Source organism: Notolepis coatsorum (genome assembly GCF_963971535.1).
Source record: "Notolepis coatsorum genome assembly, chromosome: 2".
Taxonomy (NCBI): Eukaryota; Metazoa; Chordata; class Actinopteri; order Aulopiformes; family Paralepididae; genus Notolepis; species Notolepis coatsorum.
In genome coordinates, this window is record NC_140166.1 from 22,860,750 (window position 1) to 22,884,352 (window position 23,603).

The following is a 23,603-nucleotide window of genomic DNA, read 5'->3' on the forward strand; positions in this document are numbered from 1 at the left end:
GATCCCTTGTACTACCTCAGTTAGGATGCGCTCTTAACATTTCAAAATGGTTTGAATGTTAATGTGCATGTATTTGGGATTTCTAACAGGGGATTTAATGGAGGGCTGAGCTCCCGAGATCTGTTGCTACGTTTTTTTTTTTTTTTACTTTATTTTTTAGCGTTTATCGCTTTTCTGGTCAAGCATGACCCACAGAAACAGGTTGAAATGGGATGTAGAGCAGGGGAAGACATTCTGAGAAATGACGGCGGGTCCGGGAATCGAACTTGTGTCCCCCAGATCCGTGACGAGCACGGTTTTCCCCGACGCAGAGATAGCGCAGAGATATGCGGTGAGCTACGGGAGCTCCCCCCAGATCTGTTGCTAAGTTTTATGTCTGATTATCACACCTTCTCTTCACCACAGAACCAAAGGATTCAGGTTAAGGCCATGGTTACACTGGGGAATACAGCAACGTTTTTGTTGCTGAATGATTACGTTTGCTGTCCAAGTAAAAAAGAAACGCTGTTTTGGCAGGAAAACGTGTTGTCCTACTGGCAACACTGAAAAGGTGTTTCCGCTTTGGATACTCGCCAAAACTCGCCGACAATGGTGCCATGTAATCGGCGTGAGCCGGATACGGAGCCGTTGTTGCTCAACGCCCATGCGCAGTAGAGACCCGCACGGTTATTTCCAGTGTTTACAGCAGAGCTGTCCCAAGTAGCTGCGGCTACCATGTGTTGTCAAGTTATTGTTATAAGGAGCCCAGTCCAAGCTACAACAGTCTGCATTCCCTTAACAATTGTTTGTATTGAGCCGTATTGTATTGTACCCATTCTGCAATCTGTTAAATAAAGTTTACATCCATTCATTTTGCTAGCATTAACGTTACCAAGCTGCTAGCAACAATGCTATACTGTTATAATGGCATATCCCAATCACATTAGCACGTAAGCTAACAAACTTCGCTGCTAGCCACAATACTATACTGTTATACTGGCATATCCCAATCACGTTAGCACGTAAGCTAACAAAATCGGCGACAATCTTTTTGTGAGACTAAACTCCGCTCTTGGTGGTCAATTGTGTTGATGTTAGTTTTGTTTCATCAACAAATGAGAGGCAGAACACACAGTGAATGTATCCGTTTTGTTTATTGCACTTTCTTTGCTGAAAAATAAATGCTACGTTGGCTAAATGGCTCACGCGAGGCATTTAAAGATGGTGGATTGTTGATTTTTAGCAGGAAGTGTATTGGCACATTCAACTTTTCTCATTGGTTGAAAATGGCCTTCATGTTTGAACTACATCGCCACCTACTGCCACCTACTGCTTTGGCATTGTACTACATGTATATACATCACTGTGCTCAGGAGGCAAAAAACGATGTCTAACTTGCCTGCCATTACGTTGCGTTCTGAAAAGCGAAACTGACCCTGAAAAACGAAACGAAAACTGGCCATAGTGTAACCGCAGCCTAAATGTTGGTGAAATGCCCCTTTAAGTGGTAACCTCCCATCAAAGGTGTTTGGTTGCATTAGGACCGTGGCAATTTAAACAGCTTCACAGTCGATCACTATGGCTCAGCTCTGGCCTCCTTAGGCCTAACAAAAATAATGGTTGGTTTCAGGTTGCCGACCGACCCTGCCGATTTAGGTGCGACCCAATATATTTTATGAGTTTTAAAAAAAAATTATATATTAAAAAAAAAAAAATCCTTTTTTTTTTTTTTTTTTTTTTTTTTTTAGAATAAAGTTTCATAGAAATCTTAGTCAAACATTTAGTATTATGGATATTAAACATGCTGGCAGAGTACATGCATCCATGTTGTTGTGAACATTTTAACCCTTTCACTGCCACACGACAGCCGGTTAACCCTTTCACTGTGACAATACAGAAGGTTAGCCCTTTACTATCACACAACCGACGGCGATGCTCCATCATTAGCATCATTAGCTCCGCGGATGCGGAGCTAATGATGCTAATGATGGAGCATCGCCGTCGGTTGTGTGATAGTAAAGGGCTAACCTTCTGTCGTGTGGCAGTGAAAGGGTTAATTAAATAAAGAAATTCCCTATCCATAGTCGCCGTGGGAAAGAATAAAAAATAAAATAAAAATAAAATAAATTCCCTACCTACCCATGGCCAAACTGACAACCAACCTGAAACCAACTATTATTTTTGTTAGGCCTTATCACATACTCTATTATACTCTACTCTACTCTACTCTACTTCACATGCTTCCTTATCAGCAACAGCTTCCTTAAGAGCTTCAACATCTACATCATTAGCATATAAAACAAAGTCATCTACTTTAAATCCAGCCCAATCACAGGGACGCTTTTATTTCTAGACACAATACAGGAAACAGGAACATAAGGATGTGCCGTGTTGAAGGGCTCTGGAGGGTGTGCACACTAGCATGGGATGGACTTCCTGACGTGGAATCAACCCATTAAATCCTTTGAGATACAGTATATTCAAATAAAATTACGACACATGTCAACTCCTCCAGGCCTTGTTGATGGGAGCGCTGTCTTCCACAATCTTAAAGGGACATTTGATGTAAAATAGTCTAAATCTAATTTGTATTATACTCTTTCGTTCCCTTGTATTGTATGGTTCCCTTGTAATGTAGTGTTCCCTTGTATTGTAGGGTTCCCTTGTAATGTAGTGTTCCCTTGTAATGTAGTGTTTCCTTGTAATGTTCCCTTGTAATGTAGTGTTCCCTTGTATTGTAGTGTTCCCTTGTATTGTAGTGTTCCCTTGTATTGTAGTGTTCCCTTGTATTGTAGTGTTCCCTTGTATTGTAGTGTTCCCTTGTAATGTTCCCTTGTATTGTAGTGTTCCCTTGTAATGTTCCCTTGTAATGTAGTGTTCCCTTGTATTGTAGTGTTCCCTTGTAATGTAGTGTTCCCTTGTAATGTAGTGTTCCCTTGTAATGTAGTGTTCCCTTGTATTGTAGTGTTCCCTTGTATTGTAGTGTTCCCTTGTATTGTAGTGTTCCCTTGTAATGTAGTGTTCCCTTGTAATGTAGTGTTCCGCTGTATTGTAGTGTTCCCTTGTATTGTAGTGTTCCCTTGTAGTGTAGTGTTCCCTTGTAGTGTAGTGTTCCCTTGTAATGTAGTGTTCCCTTGTAATGTTCCCTTGTAATGTAGTGTTCCCTTGTATTGTAGTGTTCCCTTGTAATGTAGTGTTCCCTTGTATTGTAGTGTTCCCTTGTATTGTAGTGTTCCCTTGTAATGTAGTGTTCCCCTGTAATGTAGTGTTCCCTTGTAATGTAGTGTTCGTTCCCTTGTATTGTAGTGTTCCCTTGTAATGTAGTGTTCCCTTGTAATGTAGTGTTCCCTTGTAATGTAGTGTTCCCTTGTAATGTAGTGTTCCCTTGTAATAGTGTTCCCTTGTATTGTAGTGTTCCCTTGTATTGTAGTGTTCCCTTGTAATGTAGTGTTCCCTTGTAATGTAGTGTTCCCTTGTAATGTAGTGTTGTATTGTAGTGTTCCCTTGTATTGTAGTGTTCCCTTGTAATGTAGTGTTCCCTTGTAATGTAGTGTTCCCTTGTATTGTAGTGTTCCCTTGTAATGTTCCCTTGTAATGTAGTGTTCCCTTGTATTGTAGTGTTCCCTTGTATTGTAGTGTTCCCTTGTAATGTAGTGTTCCCTTGTATTGTAGTGTTCCCTTGTATTGTAGTGTTCCCTTGTATTGTAGTGTTCCCTTGTATTGTAGTGTTCCCTTGTAATGTAGTGTTCCCTTGTAATGTAGTGTTCCCTTGTAATGTAGTGTTCCCTTGTAATGTAGTGTTCCCTTGTATTGTAGTGTTCCCTTGTATTGTAGTGTTCCCTTGTATTGTAGTGTTCCCTTGTATTGTAGTGTTCCCTTGTAATGTAGTGTTCCCTTGTAATGTAGTGTTCCCTTGTAATGTAGTGTTGTATTGTAGTGTTCCCTTGTATTGTAGTGTTCCCTTGTAATGTAGTGTTCCCTTGTAATGTAGTGTTCCCTTGTAATGTAGTGTTCCCTTGTATTGTAGTGTTCCCTTGTATTGTAGTGTTCCCTTGTAATGTAGTGTTCCGCTGTATTGTAGTGTTCCCTTGTATTGTAGTGTTCCCTTGTAATGTAGTGTTCCCTTGTAATGTTCCCTTGTAATGTAGTGTTCCCTTGTATTGTAGTGTTCCCTTGTAATGTAGTGTTCCCTTTTAATGTAGTGTTCCCTTGTAATGTAGTGTTCCCTTGTATTGTAGTGTTCCCTTGTATTGTAGTGTTCCCTTGTAATGTTCCCTTGTAATGTAGTGTTCCCTTGTATTGTAGTGTTCCCTTGTAATGTAGTGTTCCCTTGTATTGTAGTGTTCCCTTGTATTGTAGTGTTCCCTTGTAGTGTAGTGTTCCCTTGTAGTGTAGTGTTCCCTTGTAATGTAGTGTTCCCTTGTAATGTTCCCTTGTAATGTAGTGTTCCCTTGTAATGTAGTGTTCCCTTGTAATGTAGTGTTCCCTTGTATTGTAGTGTTCCCTTGTATTGTAATGTTCCCTTGTATTGTAGTGTTCCCTTGTAATGTAGTGTTCCCTTGTATTGTAGTGTTCCCTTGTATTGTAGTGTTCCCTTGTAATGTAGTGTTCCCTTGTATTGTAGTGTTCCCTTGTAATGTAGTGTTCCCTTGTAATGTTCCCTTGTAATGTAGTGTTCCCTTGTATTGTAGTGTTCCCTTGTATTGTAGTGTTCCCTTGTAATGTAGTGTTCCCCTGTAATGTAGTGTTCCCTTGTAATGTAGTGTTCGTTCCCTTGTATTGTAGTGTTCCCTTGTAATGTAGTGTTGTTCCCTTGTAATGTAGTGTTCCCTTGTATTGTAGTGTTCCCTTGTATTAACACATGTTTTTGGTGGGTGTAACATGCCCACTTCCCCCAGTGCCTAAATAACATTTCCAAATCCATACAAATACTAACCCTGACCCCAAATAACATTCCAGACTGACACATCCATACAAAGATGAGGCAAAACCAATATGCCCCATTTAACTAAAATGATTAGTCATGTTTGTCAGCTTTTTTGTCATGGGAGGGAGGGTGCCGTTAGTGAAGATGTCAAGACTTACTGTTAATAATAATAATAATAATAATGACTTGGATTTATATAGCGCTCTTCATGAGACCCAGATCGCTTCACAGAGTCCATTATTCGTTCATACACAGTCATACCGGTCATTACTGTTGACTGAAACTAAATAATAAAAAAAACATTGCTAAAATGTGGCTAAAACGAATAAATGTTTAAGGCAGGTCAACTAAAATGAATCGTCCGCCGCTGGTTTGCGGAGCAGAGCCGTGACGTTAAGGCGTGTGCACAGACTTGTCACTGACCAGATCTGATCCTATTTTGGCATTTATGGTGGATTCTGAGAGCAGCGTCTGCCTTTCTCCAGCGTCATCACAACAACACTGGGCCCAGCGTGTCGTGCAAACAAGACGTCATCTATCAACACGAGACGCCACACATCAAATCCCTACACTCCTCCAGAACACTGTAATTACTGTGAATCACGGGGGAGATTGGCAGAAATAGAAGCACAAACACCGTCTTTGCGAGAAAATAAATGTTACCGTTGCTTATTGTGATGTTTTGCACGGGGCGATAATCAAACGTCAACCCTCTTTTGATAGAAGAGGAGAGGAACATCTGAGTCAATATATGAAGTAAAAATCTCTGTGACAAGTAATACGTAAATAAATAAATACATAAATATACAGTTGAATACATTTTATATCAACTGAAAAATGTCCTGCTGCAAGGAATTATTATAAAAAATTCTTTTTTTACTTAAATATATAGTATGTATATTTTTCACAATATGTATATATATCTTGGTATAGTAAAAATGCCATACAGTTTGAATAGTAGAACGTGCACAAACAGGAGATCAGCACACTGTAAGAACTGCTCCCACTCCTATATGTTTAATGAGAGATGAACTTATTGAGAGATCAATAAACACAGTGGGACCAGGTCTAACAGTGTGCATTATCCAATTGTCTATTCTATTTTACTTTTTATTACAGGTTATAAACTGTCAGGTATTGAACTGTGTGGGTATCAAGCAGGAAGAAAGACTGTCAGGTTTTAAAACTGTGTAGGGATCCAGGCCTAGAACCTCGCCCTGGGAGAGGGAACTGCGCCCTGAGAGGGAGGTTTGCCCTGAGAGGGAGGTTCGAAGGGTCGAAGTGGGTATCAAACAGGAGGGAAGACTGTCAGGTTTTAAACTGTGGATACCAAACAGGGAAGGTGAAGACGGTTAAACAGTGATCCAGAACTATTTGATTGCACTGTGGTTGCATAATTTTACGGTCTATTCTATTCTACTATTTTATTGCACTGCACTATTGCACTATTTTACTCTGTCTATTCTATTTTACTCTTTTCATTATTGTCTATTTTTAAAACTGCAATAGAATCAAACCATAAGGTGGCCTATTGGGATGTTAGATCCTAATGTTAAAAACTGTGATTTTTATGTCTGCACTTTATGTGCTCATTTTATGCCTGTCTTCTTTCTGTTGTGAAGCACTTTGAGCTGCAATTCCTGTATGAGAAGTGCTATACAAATAAAGTTTATTATTATTTTTGATGCTGCTCTTCTGTTTGTTCTGTGCCTGATTACCAGGACAGATGTGCACGCACTACTATTCGAATGGATTTGTACTATACAGTCGTCCAAGATATATTGTGAAAAGTATTCATACTATATGTTTAAGTTAATTAAAAAAAAAAAATCTTGCAGCAGGATTAACCAAAAGTAAAAGAAAACAGACTATTTTAAATGAAAAAGCACTGTGATAATTGGCTCACAAGACAAAATATCACGTTGTAATTTGTTGTGGAAAACCGAATGCTGTCAAATGCCGGTATAAGAAAAATATTGTATGTAAGGGACCAGAGATGTAAAATAGCAAAAGCTACAATCTAGAGCATCTTTTCTCTTCGGAGACTAATGTTTTTTTGTACGTTGTCCCTGAAATAAACGTCTTAAAAAAATATCATGTCCGCTGGTCAAACAGCTCCGAGCCGCCCCTCCAGAAGCTGCCGGCGAGCGGCCGGATATCAGCGCATCTCCTCCGCTCTCTACTCACTGTGTTCGCAGGGTGAACGCCGCGCTGGTGATGGACGTGGGTAGGTTGAGGCCTTTAGTGATCTCGCGCCATATTTTCTTATTGATGACTTCCACTAAGCCGCCCTTTTCGGTGACGAGCCTGTAGAGCATGTAGAGGTCCAGCACCTGCTTGGCCATGATAGGAATCCGATTCACTGGAGTCCCTGTAGAAAGAAAACACAATATCCACAATCAATTCCATTAACTCGGGTTCCTCCCCGTCGATATGGCTTCCTCGCCTCTTATAAGGCCAATTTATCTGGAGCCAGTCAAATGTCTGACAGCTCTCTTAACGGGCGAGGAAATATAATTTATTTTTTACTTTCCTGTTCCACTTGTTCCTGTTTGTTTGATACATTATTTAGAAGACATTTACTCTTTCTATCAAATAAAGAATACATCTTACACACACACACACACACACGCAAACACACACACACACACACACACACACACACACACACACACACACACACACACACACACACACACACACACACCTGCATTGAGAAGATATTTTATCCTGTTGATATTGTCAGTACAGTACAGCGAAAACAAGTATATATCAAGCTACTGAGTAATATATGCTAAACTGATGTATGGAGTCGGACAGTATAATTATGTACAGTGATACAAGTATAAATATACTATGGTAGTAAACCATACTGGCCAGTGGTGTATAACTAGTAAGATTAGGTATGGGATATATATAGATATAATATATACAGGTGTAGTGAACAGGGATATATGACCTATAACTGGGAGGAAGGATTAATCTTCATGTTGTCAAGTGAAACCCCTGCTTCTCCATTAAGACTTTATTGTCAATGATAGGAATTTCTCTTTGGTGTATTGATGCCAAATATTAAAAACACAAAAAAAAGACCAGCCCTGTTCTCACTAAAACACAATTATAAAAACCAAAGTAACTACCTTTATATAATATAATATATATATATATACTGTATATATATAAACTTGTTTCCATCTTTGACAAAAGACAATTCCTGGCAAATGAGACATTCTCTCCCTTTGTTTTATCCCCCGCACATTCTCTTAATTAGCAGAATAAAAGAGCCTAGATAATAATTTGTACTTGCAATTTAATGTAAGGCAATAAAGAGAGAGAACGAGCGAGCTCTTTGTGAGGCGTTCTAGAGAGTGGTTGACCCTGAGATAATTAACCTGCATTTTGCTGATAGAGGTCCATTGTACCCATCGGATTTACCATAATAGCAATCGATAGCTGCAGAAATATAGCACCAACAACGGCACCCGCGCCGTACAGTGAGAGGGGGGGTCTGAAGTATCGTCTAGGGCGGTAAAAACACATCAATTAAGCCTGGTAATTACGGCTTCATTCTGGTTCATTCTGCCCTGCTGCCGTGAGCGGAGAGACACTATTAAAACTAAAGATTTACCTGCACGCTTCTTCACAACACAATGCAGGCTTTACATCTAAAGTAGCGCTGCCAAAAAACAACAACTCACTAAACTGTCTATATATCAGGTTGCATTGTGAGGAAAGTACGTTGATAAAAGATATATATATATATATATATATATATATATATATATATATATATATATATATATATATATATATATATATATATATATATATATATATATATATATATATATATATATAGCTTTGAAAGGTTAATGGGTTTTAAAAAAGGTTTAAAGGATAATGGATGAAGTTAAATGAAGGCTTCTCACAACTTAGACTGTGACTGGTGGGAAATACACAGTAACTTACATTTACAAATACTGTAACAGTATACTGTAGTAATACAAGCCAGTCAGCAGTACACATACCAGTATATTGTAATAATACGAGCCAGTCAACAGTACAAATACAGTATACTGTATTATTAACACAAGCCAGTCAGCAGTACAAATACCAGTATATTGTAGTAATACAAGCCACAAGCCAGTCAAGAGTACAAATACCAGTATATACTGTAGTAATTACAAGCGAGTCAGTAGTACAAATACCAGTATATACTGCAGTGAAACTCGCAGGTACAGCAGTACAAATACACTGACAAGAGCCATTAGTGCGCACACGCATGCACGCACACACACACACACACACACACACACACACACACACACACACACACACACACACACACACACACACACACACACACACACACACACACACACACACACACACACACACACACAAATAACAAAACTATAGCACAAAAGATTCCCTGTCTGTACCCTCTGCCTTTAGCTTTGTCTGCGGCCTCTAGTTCATAAGGCACAAGGTGATCCATAAAACAATTATTTCTCGTAATGCACAATGGAGAACCAAATGAGCACGGAGACGATAAATAAGGAGACTAGCCCCCAAAAGCCTTTGTCTGGCAGAATCCAAAAGCAGGACAAGACCTCTTAAAAGCAGATTTATGTGCTTTCGATACCGAGGGGGGGTGATGTATTCGTCCCCCCCGATGCCCTGAAAGAGATATCAGGAATAAAAGAGAGAGAGACGGAGGCCTTTTGTCAGCAGAACCAATCGGATCAGGCCATGGATCATTATGACAATGAGCAATGGTGAACAGAGCGGGGTGTGGAGAAAAAAAAACGACTTCCTACAGAGTCTCCTGCTTAATCGCTCAGTTGGTAAAAAAGAAAAAAAGAGAAAGTTAGTAATTGGAGCGGCGCCTGGAGTCGTGTCGGCGGAGTAATCATCTTTATGCTCGGCTTCATCGCTGATGCGCTCGCTTTGCAGCCCGCCGGCCGATAATGGGATGGGATCCGGCCTCCTCATTGGTGGAGCTCTTTTAACCCATGGAGTGAACAATTAATGCAGCGTCACACTGTTTATCTTCCTCCGTACAGCTCTCTAATTGAAGAGGAGGAGAGGGGGGGGGGGTACTTCAGAGTTCCTGTATAAGATTTGTTATGAATATACTTCTGAATGGAGGGCCTCCCCATGTGACGAGGCTGGCCATAGCTTGTGAACCGAAAGGCTTTAAAACACAAAGAGAGGCATTTCTACAAAAATATAGTCTTTACTTGGCAAAAAGAAGCCTCACCACGAACACACCTGGTTTTAAATCAAGGCTTGGTGGATCAAGATCACGTGCACCAATTAACTCCTGACACACAAGAAATGTGTAATTACTGCTTTAAGGAACCTCAATAACCCCTTAGAGTAGCGGTTCTCAAACTACGGATCGCGACCCAAAGTGGGGTTCTGGGTAGGCAAAAAAAATTAAAAAAATAACTCAAGTTCAAGTTCAAGTTCAAGTTTGTTTATTAAATATCACAATAAAATACACATACTTCGCGGTGAAATGCTTGGTTCTGTATGAGCCCCTGAGAGTGTGCTTCATACAGTAAAAAAGTAAGTAAGAAAGCAAGTAAAGACTAAAGAGGAATATACAATATACATAATATAGCTACAATATACAGTAGTAAAAATGAGTAAACTGTATAATCTACACAGAAACAAGCAGAAACCGAAAAAAACTAAAAGACGGTTCAGGTATTGTGATTACTGGTGAATATGATGCAGGTATTGTGATTACTTGTGAATATGATGCAGGTATTGTGATTACTTGTGAATATGATGCAGGTATTGTGATTACTGGTGAATATGCCCCATAATCTATGAAAGTATAGTTATTTGTGTCTTTCTGCTTCAGTAAAAATGTGACATCCTTAAGTTTTTGGCTTTTTTAATTTAGATTATTATTCTATAATTTTTGTACTCCTAAAAACCTAAAAGCTTGACTCCTTTTGAACGCTCATGTTTGTAATTTGGGAGCCTTCCAAGACGATAAGAGTAAAGCCTGTTATCGCTGAGGTAAATGTGGTTGGCTGCTGTTAAGCTGCTCATATGGCATTAAAACACTGATATTTAAATTGAAAGTGATTTGCAAACTTTTCCTCATCGCTGAGCAGGGACATGCACAGACATTTGGAGGGGCTATTGCTCTAACCTGGAAAAAGGGCACCCCCCCCCTCCTTAAAGTATAAAATATTTTCGCCACTCAAAAGGGCACTTTAGCATGACGTTTTTCAACTGTGGGGGAACATGGTCAAGTTTAGACCATTGGAAGGGCACCAATGGGGCACGTCCTCTCGTTTTCAACACTCAAAAGGGCACTTTAGCATGACGTTTTTCAACCGTGGGGGCACCAGGGGGCACGGCAGTGGCGCTGCGCCTTCTTGCCCCTCCCTGTATTTGCAGTGGAGCTGCTTGTTAATTTATTTATGTAAAATATTTTTTTAAAAAAAGGCTCTCCAGAGGGGCAATTCAGCCAATCAGAGTAAATGGGCTGTTGCCCGGGCAACAATAGCCCGTACCTGTGCACCTCCCTGTCACTGATGCTCGTATACATGATGTCACTGATGCTCGTATACATGATGTCACTGATGCTCGTATACATGATGTCACTGATGCTCGTATACATGATGTCACTGATGCTCGTATACATGATGTCACTGATGCTCGTATACATGATGTCATTGATGCTCGTATACATGATGTCACTGATGCTCGTATACATGATGTCACTGATGCTCGTATACATGATGTCACTGATGCTCGTATACATGATGTCACTGATGCTCGTATACATGATGTCACTGATGCTCGTATACATGATGTCACTGATGCTCGTATACATGGTGCCGACGTTAGACATAGTGGAGTCCTCGTAGCAGAGTTTTTGAGAGTGAATAAGTGCAGGTGGGGGAGTGCTCATCTGTGCTCTGATTGGAAGAAGGCGAGCGAGAGAGAGAGAGGATGGGAGAGAGAGAGAGACAGGGAGAGAGACGGAAAGCAAGAAAGAAAAAGAGAGAGCGTGTGAGAGAGTGAGTGTCCAGTGATGGACACTGGGTGCAAGTGTTTTATCCTTCAGAATCCACAACACATGTCCTTTTCCAAAACAGGAAGTGGTTGCAAACCGTACATTGTATCAAAAGTTATAATGACTTTCACAGGCCAGTTGGGCATGTACCTGGGTAACATAGATAACACTTATAAAACTCATTATGATGTTTCATATGACGTACGGTTTGCAGCCATTTCCTCAGTAGATCATATGAAGACACATCTGATTATACTGTGAGCTTCCTGTTTTGGAAAAGGACATGTATCATGCCATGCCATCATGCCAGTGTTTAAATAGAGCCTGGGTTCAGTACTAGTCAACATCATGCCAGACAGTGTTTAAATAGAGCCTGGGTTCAGTACTAGTCAACATCATGCTAGATAATGTTTAAATAGAGCCTGGATTAAAGTAAAGTCCTTTAATGAGATCTGAAGTGTTCTAAAAGTACCCAGCATGCAGTTCTCATACACCATCACACTGCTCCAAGTCAACAACATGCTTTGAAATGCTGTTGCCTCTGGTTCAAACGGTTCAAAGGAAGGAAGGAAGCTTTAAGGGGTAAAAAAAAAACACAAGGTATTGTACCTCCACGGACACACACAGACACAGGGTGGGATATTTAGTGTTGCAGCGATCGAAGACTCTCTCATTCTTGAAGACAGGCTTTTTACTCCTCCATCTTAGTATTCTGAGGCAATTAGGTGGGGGAGGGGACAAAAGTTGACTTATTTGAGAGAAAGTGCTGATGTTAGTTTTCAGGGACGGTAATCAATTAATACCCACCGCCCCGGCACAGCCCAACAGTAAATCAACCGGGATATTTATCAGCGCCACACAAAAGAGACCAACAACCGCTTTGTCCGTTTTAGTTTTTTTGACTGGAGCGCTCAAACGAGTCTCTGTCAAGAAGAACGAGGCGCCAACACAAAAGGTGCTTTTCTATCTACACAATTCAAAGAGGAAGTATCACTATTTCACCTGTGTTCACCAGCTGAACGACAGGCCGGATTGATCCCTCTCTCTCGGTCACGGTGGAAATCACACACACACACATGCGCACGCGCGTCTCCTTTGTATAAACAGGCTTCAGGACACTTGCGCAGTGTGCAAATGACATGGGTGCAACGCCCTGTACTTCTTGACATCTAGTATGGATCCCTCTGTGCCATGCCATAAACAGACTTAAAGGTCATCTGTGCATACAACTCAAATCGCATGTATCTAGTCATAATAGTAGGGAGATGGATCTTGTCGGTGCGAAACCCGCGTCACGCTCTTTCCTCAACACCTATAGAAGTTGGACGTTGTTGTGTGTGACAACATAACACGTTGTCTTCTCCGAACGTGATCGACAAGGTGGGGAATCTGGTTCTCTGGAGTCTAAGAACGTTTAAATCTGCTCGATGTAACCTTTTCATGGGGGAAAAAATTGCTTATTTACTCTAATCTACAGTAAACCATTAAAGGAACACGCCAGCGTTATGTGAAGCACACTTACAGTCTTCTCCAGAGTCAGACAAGAAGATGGATACCAATTCCCTCTCCTCTCAGGCTGCAAGCTAGCCTAGCTTAGCACAAATGAATGGACACAGATATGGACCACTAGCCTAGCTGTTGGCCAAAAACACCTCTCCTGGTGTTTTAAGCTAGGCTAGTGGTCCGTATTCCACTTTTACATTTTTGAACGGCCATGACTGAAGAGCACAGAACACCATCAGACATGACTGGAGAGCACAGAACACCCGTCAGACATGACTGAAGAGCACAGAACACCGTCAGACATGACTGAAGAGCACAGAACACCATCAGACATGACTGAAGAGCACAGAACACCGTCAGACATGACTGAAGAGCACAGAACACCATCAGACATGACTGAAGAGCACAGAACACCGTCAGACATGACTGAAGAGCACAGAACACCATCAGACATGACTGGAGAGCACAGAACACCGTCAGACATGACTGAAGAGCACAGAACACCATCAGACATGACTGGAGAGCACAGAACACCATCAGACATGACTGGAGAGCACAGAACACCGTCAGACATGACTGGAGAGCACAGAACACCATCAGACATGACTGGAGAGCACAGAACACGTCAGACATGACTGAAGAGCACAGAACACCGTCAGACATGACTGGAGAGCACAGAACACCGTCAGACATGACTGGAGAGCACAGAACACCATCAGACATGACTGAAGAGCACAGAACACCATCAGACATGACTGGAGAGCACAGAACACCGTCAGACATGACTGAAGAGCACAGAACCCGTCAGACATGACTGGAGAGCACAGAACACCGTCAGACATGACTGGAGAGCACAGAACCCGTCAGACATGACTGGAGAGCACAGAACCCGTCAGACATGACTGGAGAGCACAGAACACCGTCAGACATGACTGGAGAGCACAGAACACCGTCAGACATGACTGGAGAGCACAGAACCCGTCAGACATGACTGGAGAGCACAGAACCCGTCAGACATGACTGGAGAGCACAGAACACCGTCAGACATGACTGGAGAGCACAGAACACCGTCAGACATGACTGAAGAGCACAGAACACCGTCAGACATGACTGAAGAGCACAGAACACCATCAGACATGACTGGAGAGCACAGAACACCATCAGACATGACTAGAGAGCACAGAACACCGTCAGACATGACTGGAGAGCACAGAACACCGTCAGACATGACTGGAGAGCACAGAACACCATCAGACATGACTGGAGAGCACAGAACACCGTCAGACATGACTGAAGAGCACAGAACACCATCAGACATGACTGGAGAGCACAGAACACCGTCAGACATGACTGAAGAGCACAGAACACCGTCAGACATGACTGAAGAGCACAGAACACCATCAGACATGACTGGAGAGCACAGAACACCATCAGACATGACTGGAGAGCACAGAACACCATCAGACATGACTGGAGAGCACAGAACACTGTCAGACATGACTGGAGAGCACAGAACACCGTCAGACATGACTGGAGAGCACAGAACACCGTCAGACATGACTGGAGAGCACAGAACACCGTCAGACATGACTGGAGAGCACAGAACACCGTCAGACATGACTGGAGAGCACAGAACACCATCAGACATGACTGGAGAGCACAGAACACCGTCAGACATGACTGGAGAGCACTCTGGTAGAATAGCATGCTGGTAGAATAACATGCTGGTAAAATAGCAACCAGTTAAAATAGCACGCTGGTAGAATAGCATCCAGGTAGAATAGCATGCTGGTAGTGTTCTTGTATTTCAGTGTTTTGAAGTGTACAATCCTCCATCGACCTCTAAATATTGTCCTAGTGGTCGCCATGCTCGCTCTGATTACCGCCTCTTGGACTCTGCAGGCTTGTGCTTTGAAAACACAAGTTCATCAAGCTGTCACACGAAACCTTTTTCTTCAAAGTAATAACTGCAGTTAAAAGATTATACATAGCAAGAGTAAAAAGTAGGATATGTCCTTTCAAATGTAGTGACGTAAAAGTATAAAGTTCCCTAGAACGGAAGTAGTCGTAAAAGTGTTTAAATAGAACAGTGATAACTGTACCCCACAGAAGGCTGGATGCATTACTGTGTACATACACCACACTACTCCACTTGAGCAGTGGCTCAGCTTCTTAATATGTAAGGAGATCCCCGCCATCTCCGTGCTCTCCGAGGATCCAGTGACGAAGGAGCACGGTTTGGCAGCCAATGATTAATGATGGTGAGGTCAGGGGTCACGGTGGGGTCGTGACCCCAAGTACTGAGGCCCAGTCTGTAGGGACCGGAAAGCTGGGGGCCCAAATTCACTTTCAAAGCTAGTAAGCCTGCCACATGGTTGATATGGAGACAGATAGAGGACGATTTCAATCAAACGTTTCATATGTTGCCTGGGAGTGAAACAGGAGGGCTGGTCAGAGAGCTGTAGGAGGCAGTCCAGCTTAGCGTTGCCTAACTCATAACAACACCAGTATTAGCGGTGACACGGCTCAATATCTGTAGAGCGCTTACTTTGATTTGTGCGGCTATATTGATCTGCTGTGTCTGTCTGTCCACATCTGTTTTTAATAAATGTTCAATGACTAGTATCCATTTGTTGGACAGACAGAGTTGACGTCTAATTTTTGAATAAACCAACGGACAGTAATGCCATCCGCCATTTTTCGATCTGACGGATCAATGTAGCTGCCGCCTTGCATCGTGTAACATACTGCTGCTGCTCTGGACCTCTGAGCTCCTGTCCAGTCAGGTTTCTGTTGCTGCAGGTTTAAATCTTAAAGAACGTCTCGTGTCGCCTCTACAGAGCATTCTTTCTCTTCTTCACAGGAAGTTAAATCTACTCTAAAAGTGAAAGTGAAACATAAGCTACTCTGTACTGCGACTCTGCTGCACAGATCTATAAGATCTATATAATGTTGTCTGACTAAGTATTGATAACACATTGTCATTTAGTATTAAAACGTATTAAATATATACATATAAAGAAAAGAAACATACACCGGTGGGGGTGGTGGGCAAGCCTGAACACCAAGTAACACTGGTATCACTGACTACCGTGGCAAGCCTAGTCAAAATGTGAGTACCGCCAGCTTTGAATCAACAAGAAATCAGATTAACATTGTGGAAAACTGGCGCCCAGAAAAGTGGCAATTTTTAAACTTGAACTTGAGGACTGCATTCTTTTTTTGAAAAGCGTATCTTTATACTTTATACTTATAACACATGCATAAGCCTGGTCTCTTTTGAAAGATAACATTCTGAAGTTTCTTATACAATAAAGAAAGATAACTTTTAGTGCTACTGAAATAGAGTAACATAGGTCTGAACTGAGTTGTAGAAAAACTTGTTACTCACATTTTTCTGTAGTAGTTGCAATATACAAATATAGTATTTCCCAAAAAATTGGTATGAGCTGGAAAACACCCTGGGTCCATAGCCTGAAGTATTATGTAGTACATGTCCAAATATCATAAGAATCCGTTCAGAAATGAGTGATAAGAGTGATTTTTGTAAACTGTGGAGAAAAGAAAAGCTCTCCAGTAAACCATTTCCTCAATGACTTAAATGCATTCAGCAGTTTTTTCTCTTCCTGTTTTTGCTCGTGACTTTTCACCTAGAACGCTGATTCGCAGATCCCTGCTTGGGGTATCATTGGAAAGCCACACTCATTGGCTACAACTCTGTCCAATAATTTCCGAGATCGCCAAATGATTGACAGAGCTAGTGCCCCGGGAGTCGGGGTGGTAATCGAAAAGAAAAAGCTCTGCCGTGTACTTTGGCGCATGCCTCACATATTGGCATGTAACTCGAGAACCGCTGAACGGATTTTGTCGCCTGAAAGGGCAATCGACAGGCAACAAATTTGGCTTTAATTCTATATATATTGTATTAAAGAAAATGCAGACCCGAGCCGCTAGAGGTCGGCAATGTGGCGCATTGCGCTGGTGGGCAAATCGTCCTCAAATATAGTATTTCCCAAAAAAAAATTATGAGCCTGAAGTATTATGTAGTACATGTCCAAATTTCATAAAAATCCGTTCAGGAATGAGTCATTAGGAGCGATTCTTGGAGAACGGAGGAAAAAAAAAGCTCTCCAGTAAACCATTTCCTCTAGCTGTGGCCTGGACCAGTGATGTACCTGAACACGTTCAATGAATGATCGTTCATGAACGCGTTCGTATTTTGGGCGAACGTGAACTGAACGTACTGTATATCCGCTAAATGAACGTAATTGAGAACGCACTCATTCTCAGCGCTGTATAACGGCGTTCAAAAGTGCGTTCATTCTCAGCACTCTATTATAACGGCATTCAAAGGTGTGCCAGATTTCATATGCCTTTCAGCCGAAAACCCAGTTAAAACACACCGTAAACAGGCTTCAAAATTATGCGGAAAACTACCCGATCTGGCAACGCGCCTGTCACCCCCTGGCTACGTCATCAGACTCCTCCTCACAACAACAGTGGAACAGCGGAATCGGCTAGCAGAAGCCGAGAGCTGCAGCAGCACTCGCTCAGACTCAGACTCTACCTCTAGACGTCGGCGTATGAGCCAGGGTTTCCGTTAGAAAAAATTGTTGCCGGCCTCAGTGTCCGGTAGATTTCAATCTACCGGTCAAATGAGAGAAATTCCGGTCAGAGTTTATTGAGCTTAAAAACAATTGATAGGCAAAAGAATGACAACAAAACAAAAGAATGACATCATCAAGGCATGTAGATTTATAATATTTTTACTTAAAACTAGGCTACTTTTGCGTATAAAGTCATTATATTCCAAATAAAATAAGTCCAGAGACTCGTGCTGCTGCCGACTTTAAATCAAATAGGTGTCTGTGGGCAGTCGCCCGACATTAATAAACAACAGTCTGTTATAATCACATTTTTATGAGCTAACGAATTCCGTTATATTGGACATTTGTATTAATTATATCAAGCGAAGAACTGAGAAATTTGGCAGAGAGAGACGGCAACATTATCGTGGGTTTGCGTGACGACTCTCTCTCTCTCCACCTCCCAATTACTTATTTGCGAGAGTATGTCGATGCAGAGCAGCAGATTCAGCTGTTATTGGCTCTTTTCTGGGGACCGCACAGCAGCGCCCCCCACCCAACATTGAATTGCAAATGGCTGAATTGGAGTACTGCTGGAGTACTGCACTGTGCTGCTGCTGCTCCGGCTCTGCAGCTTCACAAAAGTTTGCACACCCAGCACTAAGCTCTCACTGACAACGTCGTTGTCATTATTAGAAGCAACGATGAAACAAATGTAATGATTGTTTCGTTCATCGCATAGGCTATTTAATTTGAGCCTATTTTAATACAATTCAAATAATCAAATTGTGCTTAGACTTATTTTCACCAGACATTAAGACCGGAGAGATTAAATATGTCGGACTTCAACAGATTTTGCCGGTCAAATACCGGTAATTACCGGCTAACGGAAACGCTGGTATGAGCATTTAAAAGAGTTAAAGTCAGTACTGACTCAGACAGAAAAATCTAACGTTTGTCTGTAAACTTTGTCCACCCGGTTTGAAGAAGCAAGTCCGTACATCGACATCGACAGCAAACCTTAAACGGCACATTGAGAATATGCAAACGTCCTGTTTTAGTTTTCATAATAAAGACAATTCAAGCAAAGTTTTTCCTCATGTTTTTGAAAATATACTGTAGAGATGAAAGCTGCAGCTGCTAATAGTGTGGACTGAATGGGCAGCAGCAAAGCGTTGGAAAATGCCAGTATTCCGATTGCTGTCTGTGGTTCAATAATTTTACAAATAATAGCTTGATTGATTGATTGATTGATTGATTGAAAACTTTATTAACAGATTGCAGAATGGGTACAATACAGTACAGCTCAATACACACAATTGTTAAAGGGATGCAAACCAGAGAAATACTTTTGTCTTGTTTACATCAGGGACATATGAAAATACATGACATACAGATAGACAGTACTGCTACATCTATACATTTATGACATACCAGATTTGCAAATACAATAGCTCGCAGCAACGTATTGAAAAAAGAACTAACAAAATGGACCGTTCAATATCTCCTTTATGTTCGAAATGTCAAACAGATCTGGGTACCTACTATCACTACTTTTGGGAATCTAAGTGTTTATCCAGGTTCTGGGGCCAAGTGGCACGTGAGTTAAGTGACATTTTCAAACTAAACTTCTACTTTCAGCCCGGAAATGCATTCTGATAAACTGGATTAAGGATAAGCCTCCATCTATTCTATACAAATGTGGTATAGAGAGATCGTCTGTGTGCTACCCCATGAAAGACTCTGTGCAATGCATAGATGCAACGACGCTTCCTTTCAGGAGGTGTGGGCCCCACTATTAGAAATTTTTCCTGCTGATCCTTCTAAAGGCCCAATGCCCCATTGTATGGACAGACCTAGGATAGAAAAAAATAAATATATGTATGTCTACATGTGAATGGGCTCGAGGCAAGTGCAATACTGTACAGTGCCTGTCTTGGTTTGCTTTCCTTTTTGCTTGTTTTTCTTTTTGTTTTTGCTTGCTTATGGTGTGGATGATGGCATAGATTAACTGGAGGACCCCCCCCCCCCCTTGTCCCAATGTGTGTTTTTGTAATGTAAGTAACTGTACGTGAAAAATCTATAAAAAAAATCTATAAACAATTAAAAGAACTATAAACTATAAATTAGTTCATTTTTGAAACCATGAACTTTAGTTAAACATTTTAAATTACGAACTATGAACTGAACTAGTTCATTTAAAAAATTGTGAACTGTGAACTGAACTAGTTCATGTAGAAAGTGAACTTTCCCAACACTGGCCTGGACTTTATTTGATATTTCTTTCTGCTTCTGGCTGCTGAGCTGCTGAGCTGCTGGAAGCAGAAAGAAATATCAAATAAATACAGAATACCATATAATCCCTACAGAACCCACACTGGCATCAATTGAATGTACAACTGCAACTTCAGCAATAAATACACCTAAACCTGGAATCACGACTGGACATCCATCTTTGCTGTGTCTACTGTGTAAGATCACAGTCCCTACCATGCCTGTGAAGTAACGGGCAAGAGAAAACAGGACATGGAAAGTCAAATTTGCCGTTAGATTCAAGTAAGAACGGTGTGCTCCTCACTACCTGTGTCCTAACTAATTACAGCACCTGTGACCCCCTAAATACATGCCCAGTGCTGTCTAATCTAAAACCCACCACCAGGTGTCCAATAATAATATTACAAATAATAATAAATAATATGCCACCATCATAATGGCTCCTACAACTACTACTACTACTAATAATAATACTACTAATAATAGTAGTACTAATGTAACATAATAATAATAATGTCACATAATAATAATACTACTAATAATAATAATAATATGAAGTATTACAAGGTAGGTTTTGTACAGCGTGATGATGATTGTGGTTGTTAACACGTCTATCCCACATCCACTCTGCTCAGCAAGACATCCTACACACACATCTCCTGTTGGCCTGAACCAGATAAAAAACACTCTTACTGCAGCCTGGCAGATAAAAATAAGTACATATGATTACAGGGTGAAGTCGTTTACCAACACAAATGAATATGATTTAGTTCATTATGGCATCCCTGGATGTAGATAAAATGACCCTGGGCTGCCAGAGAATCAATGGCCACATAACAATAGAACAGATCTATAAGAAGGAGCATACTGCTCTGTAATAATGTGTGTCACAATCACTTTCTAAACCATTAGAGAGAGAGAGAGAGAGAGAGAGAGAGAGAGAGAGAGAGAGAGAGAGAGAGTGAGAGTGAGAGTGAGAGTGAGAGAGAGAGAGAGAGAGTGAGAGAGAGAGAGAGAGAGAGAGAGAGAGTGAGAGTGAGAGAGAGTGAGAGAGAGAGAGAGAGAGAGAGAGTGAGAGAGAGAGTGAGAGAGAGAGATACTCAGATGAAAGTCCCTCTCTGTAACTTTATTCTGATACTCTGCTATATCTGCTCATTCTACTGCATTCTCCAATCATCGAATACACAGCAGACGTAAAATGTACAACTGACGCACTTCAGGTGATAGCCAGCCCCCCCTCCCCGAAATGTTTGTCACTATCACAGTGAAACAAGGTTTTTATTTTTTTATGATTTACGACTGTACGTCTCTCACTATAGACGTCCTCTCCCTGTAGGAGCGATAAAAAAGGATTAGTGCTGAGGAGACGTGTTGATGGGCCGCTATCGGACGCTTGAGATGTTTCTGTCAATATTCGCTTGAAACGAATCACAAGGCAATAGACATGTCTTAGAGGGAAGCGGCTCTGAGACGCTAACTGCACCCGTTCTCATGTGTCTTTAGAGGGAAGCGGCTCTGAGACGCTAACTGCACCCGTTCTCATGTGTCTTTAGAGGGAAGCGGCTCTGAGACGCTAACTGCACCCGTTCTCATGTGTCTTTAGAGGGAAGCGGCTCTGAGACGCTAACTGCACCCGTTCTCATGTGTCTTTAGAGGGAAGCGGCTCTGAGACGCTAACTGCACCCGTTCTCATGTGTCTTTAGAGGGAAGCGGCTCTGAGACGCTAACTGCACCCGTTCTCATGTGTCTTTAGAGGGAAGCGGCTCTGAGACGCTAACTGCACCCGTTCTCATGTGTCTTTAGAGGGAAGCGGCTCTGAGACGCTAACTGCACCCGTTCTCATGTGTCTTTAGAGGGAAGCGGCTCTGAGACGCTAACTGCACCCGTTCTCATGTGTCTTTAGAGGGAAGCAGCTCTGAGACGCTAACTGCACCCGTTCTCATGTGTCTTTAGATGAAAGCGGCTCTGAGACGCTAACTGCACCCGTTCTCATGTGTCTTTAGAGGGAAGCGGCTCTGAGACGCTAACTGCACCCGTTCTCATGTGTCTTTAGAGGGAAGCGGCTCTGAGACGCTAACTGCACCCGTTCTCATGTGTCTTTAGAGGGAAGCGGCTCTGAGGCGCTAACTGCACCCGTTCTCATGTGTCTTTAGAGGGAAGCGGCTCTGAGACGCTAACTGCACCCGTTCTCATGTGTCTTTAGAGGGAAGCGGCTCTGAGACGCTAACTGCACCCGTTCTCATGTGTCTTTAGAGGGAAGCGGCTCTGAGACGCTAACTGCACCCGTTCTCATGTGTCTTTAGAGGGAAGCGGCTCTGAGACGCTAACTGCACCCGTTCTCATGTGTCTTTAGAGGGAAGCGGCTCTGAGACGCTAACTGCACCCATGTGTTCTACACAATTAAAGACCCAATCCAGAATGTAATTGGACATAGAAGTTCAGGTATGTTTATATAATGTACAATTTTGACTTGAAGCAGGAAAAACACACTTTTTGCTACTTTTGTAATTCATCATAACTCATATTAGTCAGTTTTACTTCAATGTCTATGAACATCACTAACATAAACTAAGGTCATGGAAAAGTTGTGTTTAGCAAAGTCGCCCATCCCATATTATTTGTTGAATTACGGGGGTTAACGTCCTGCAACCACTCAAACACACTGTCCTGCAACCACTCAAACACACTGTCCTGCAACCACTCAAACACACTGTCCTGCAACCACTGAACACACATCCCTGCAACCACTCAAACACACTGTCCTGCAACCACTCAAACACACTGTCCTGCAACCACTCAAACACACTGTCCTGCAACCACTGAACGCACAGCCCTGCAACCACTGAAACACACTGTCCTGCAACCACTGAAACACACTGTCCTGCAACCACTCAAACACACTGTCCTGCAACCACTCAAACACACTGTCCTGCAACCACTGAAACACACTGTCCTGCAACCACTGAAACACACTGTCCTGCAACCACTGAACACACTGTCCTGCAACCACTGAACACACAGCCCTGCAACCACTGAACACACAGCCCTGCAACCACTGAACACACAGCTCTGCAACCACTGAACACACTGTCCTGCAACCACTGAACACACAGCCCTGCAACCACTGAACACACAGCCCTGCAACCACTGAAACACACTGTCCTGCAACCACTGAACGCACAGCCCTGCAACCACTGAAACACACTGTCCTGCAACCACTGAAACACACTGTCCTGCAACCACTGAAACACACTGTCCTGCAACCACTGAACACACAGCCCTGCAACCA

The 23,603-nt window shown here is 42.0% G+C and overlaps 1 protein-coding gene across 2 annotated transcripts in view; it reads right to left on the reverse strand.

The window, feature by feature from the left end:
- arid3c (AT rich interactive domain 3C (BRIGHT-like)) overlaps positions 1-23,603 on the reverse strand; it is a 211,705-nt gene that overhangs the window by 13,149 nt on the left and 174,953 nt on the right. For both annotated transcript variants that reach the window (XM_084308771.1, XM_084308770.1), the window contains one exon: positions 7,094-7,277. In XM_084308771.1, the coding sequence (XP_084164897.1) occupies positions 7,094-7,277 (184 nt within the window). The remainder of the gene's footprint in view (positions 1-7,093; positions 7,278-23,603) is intronic.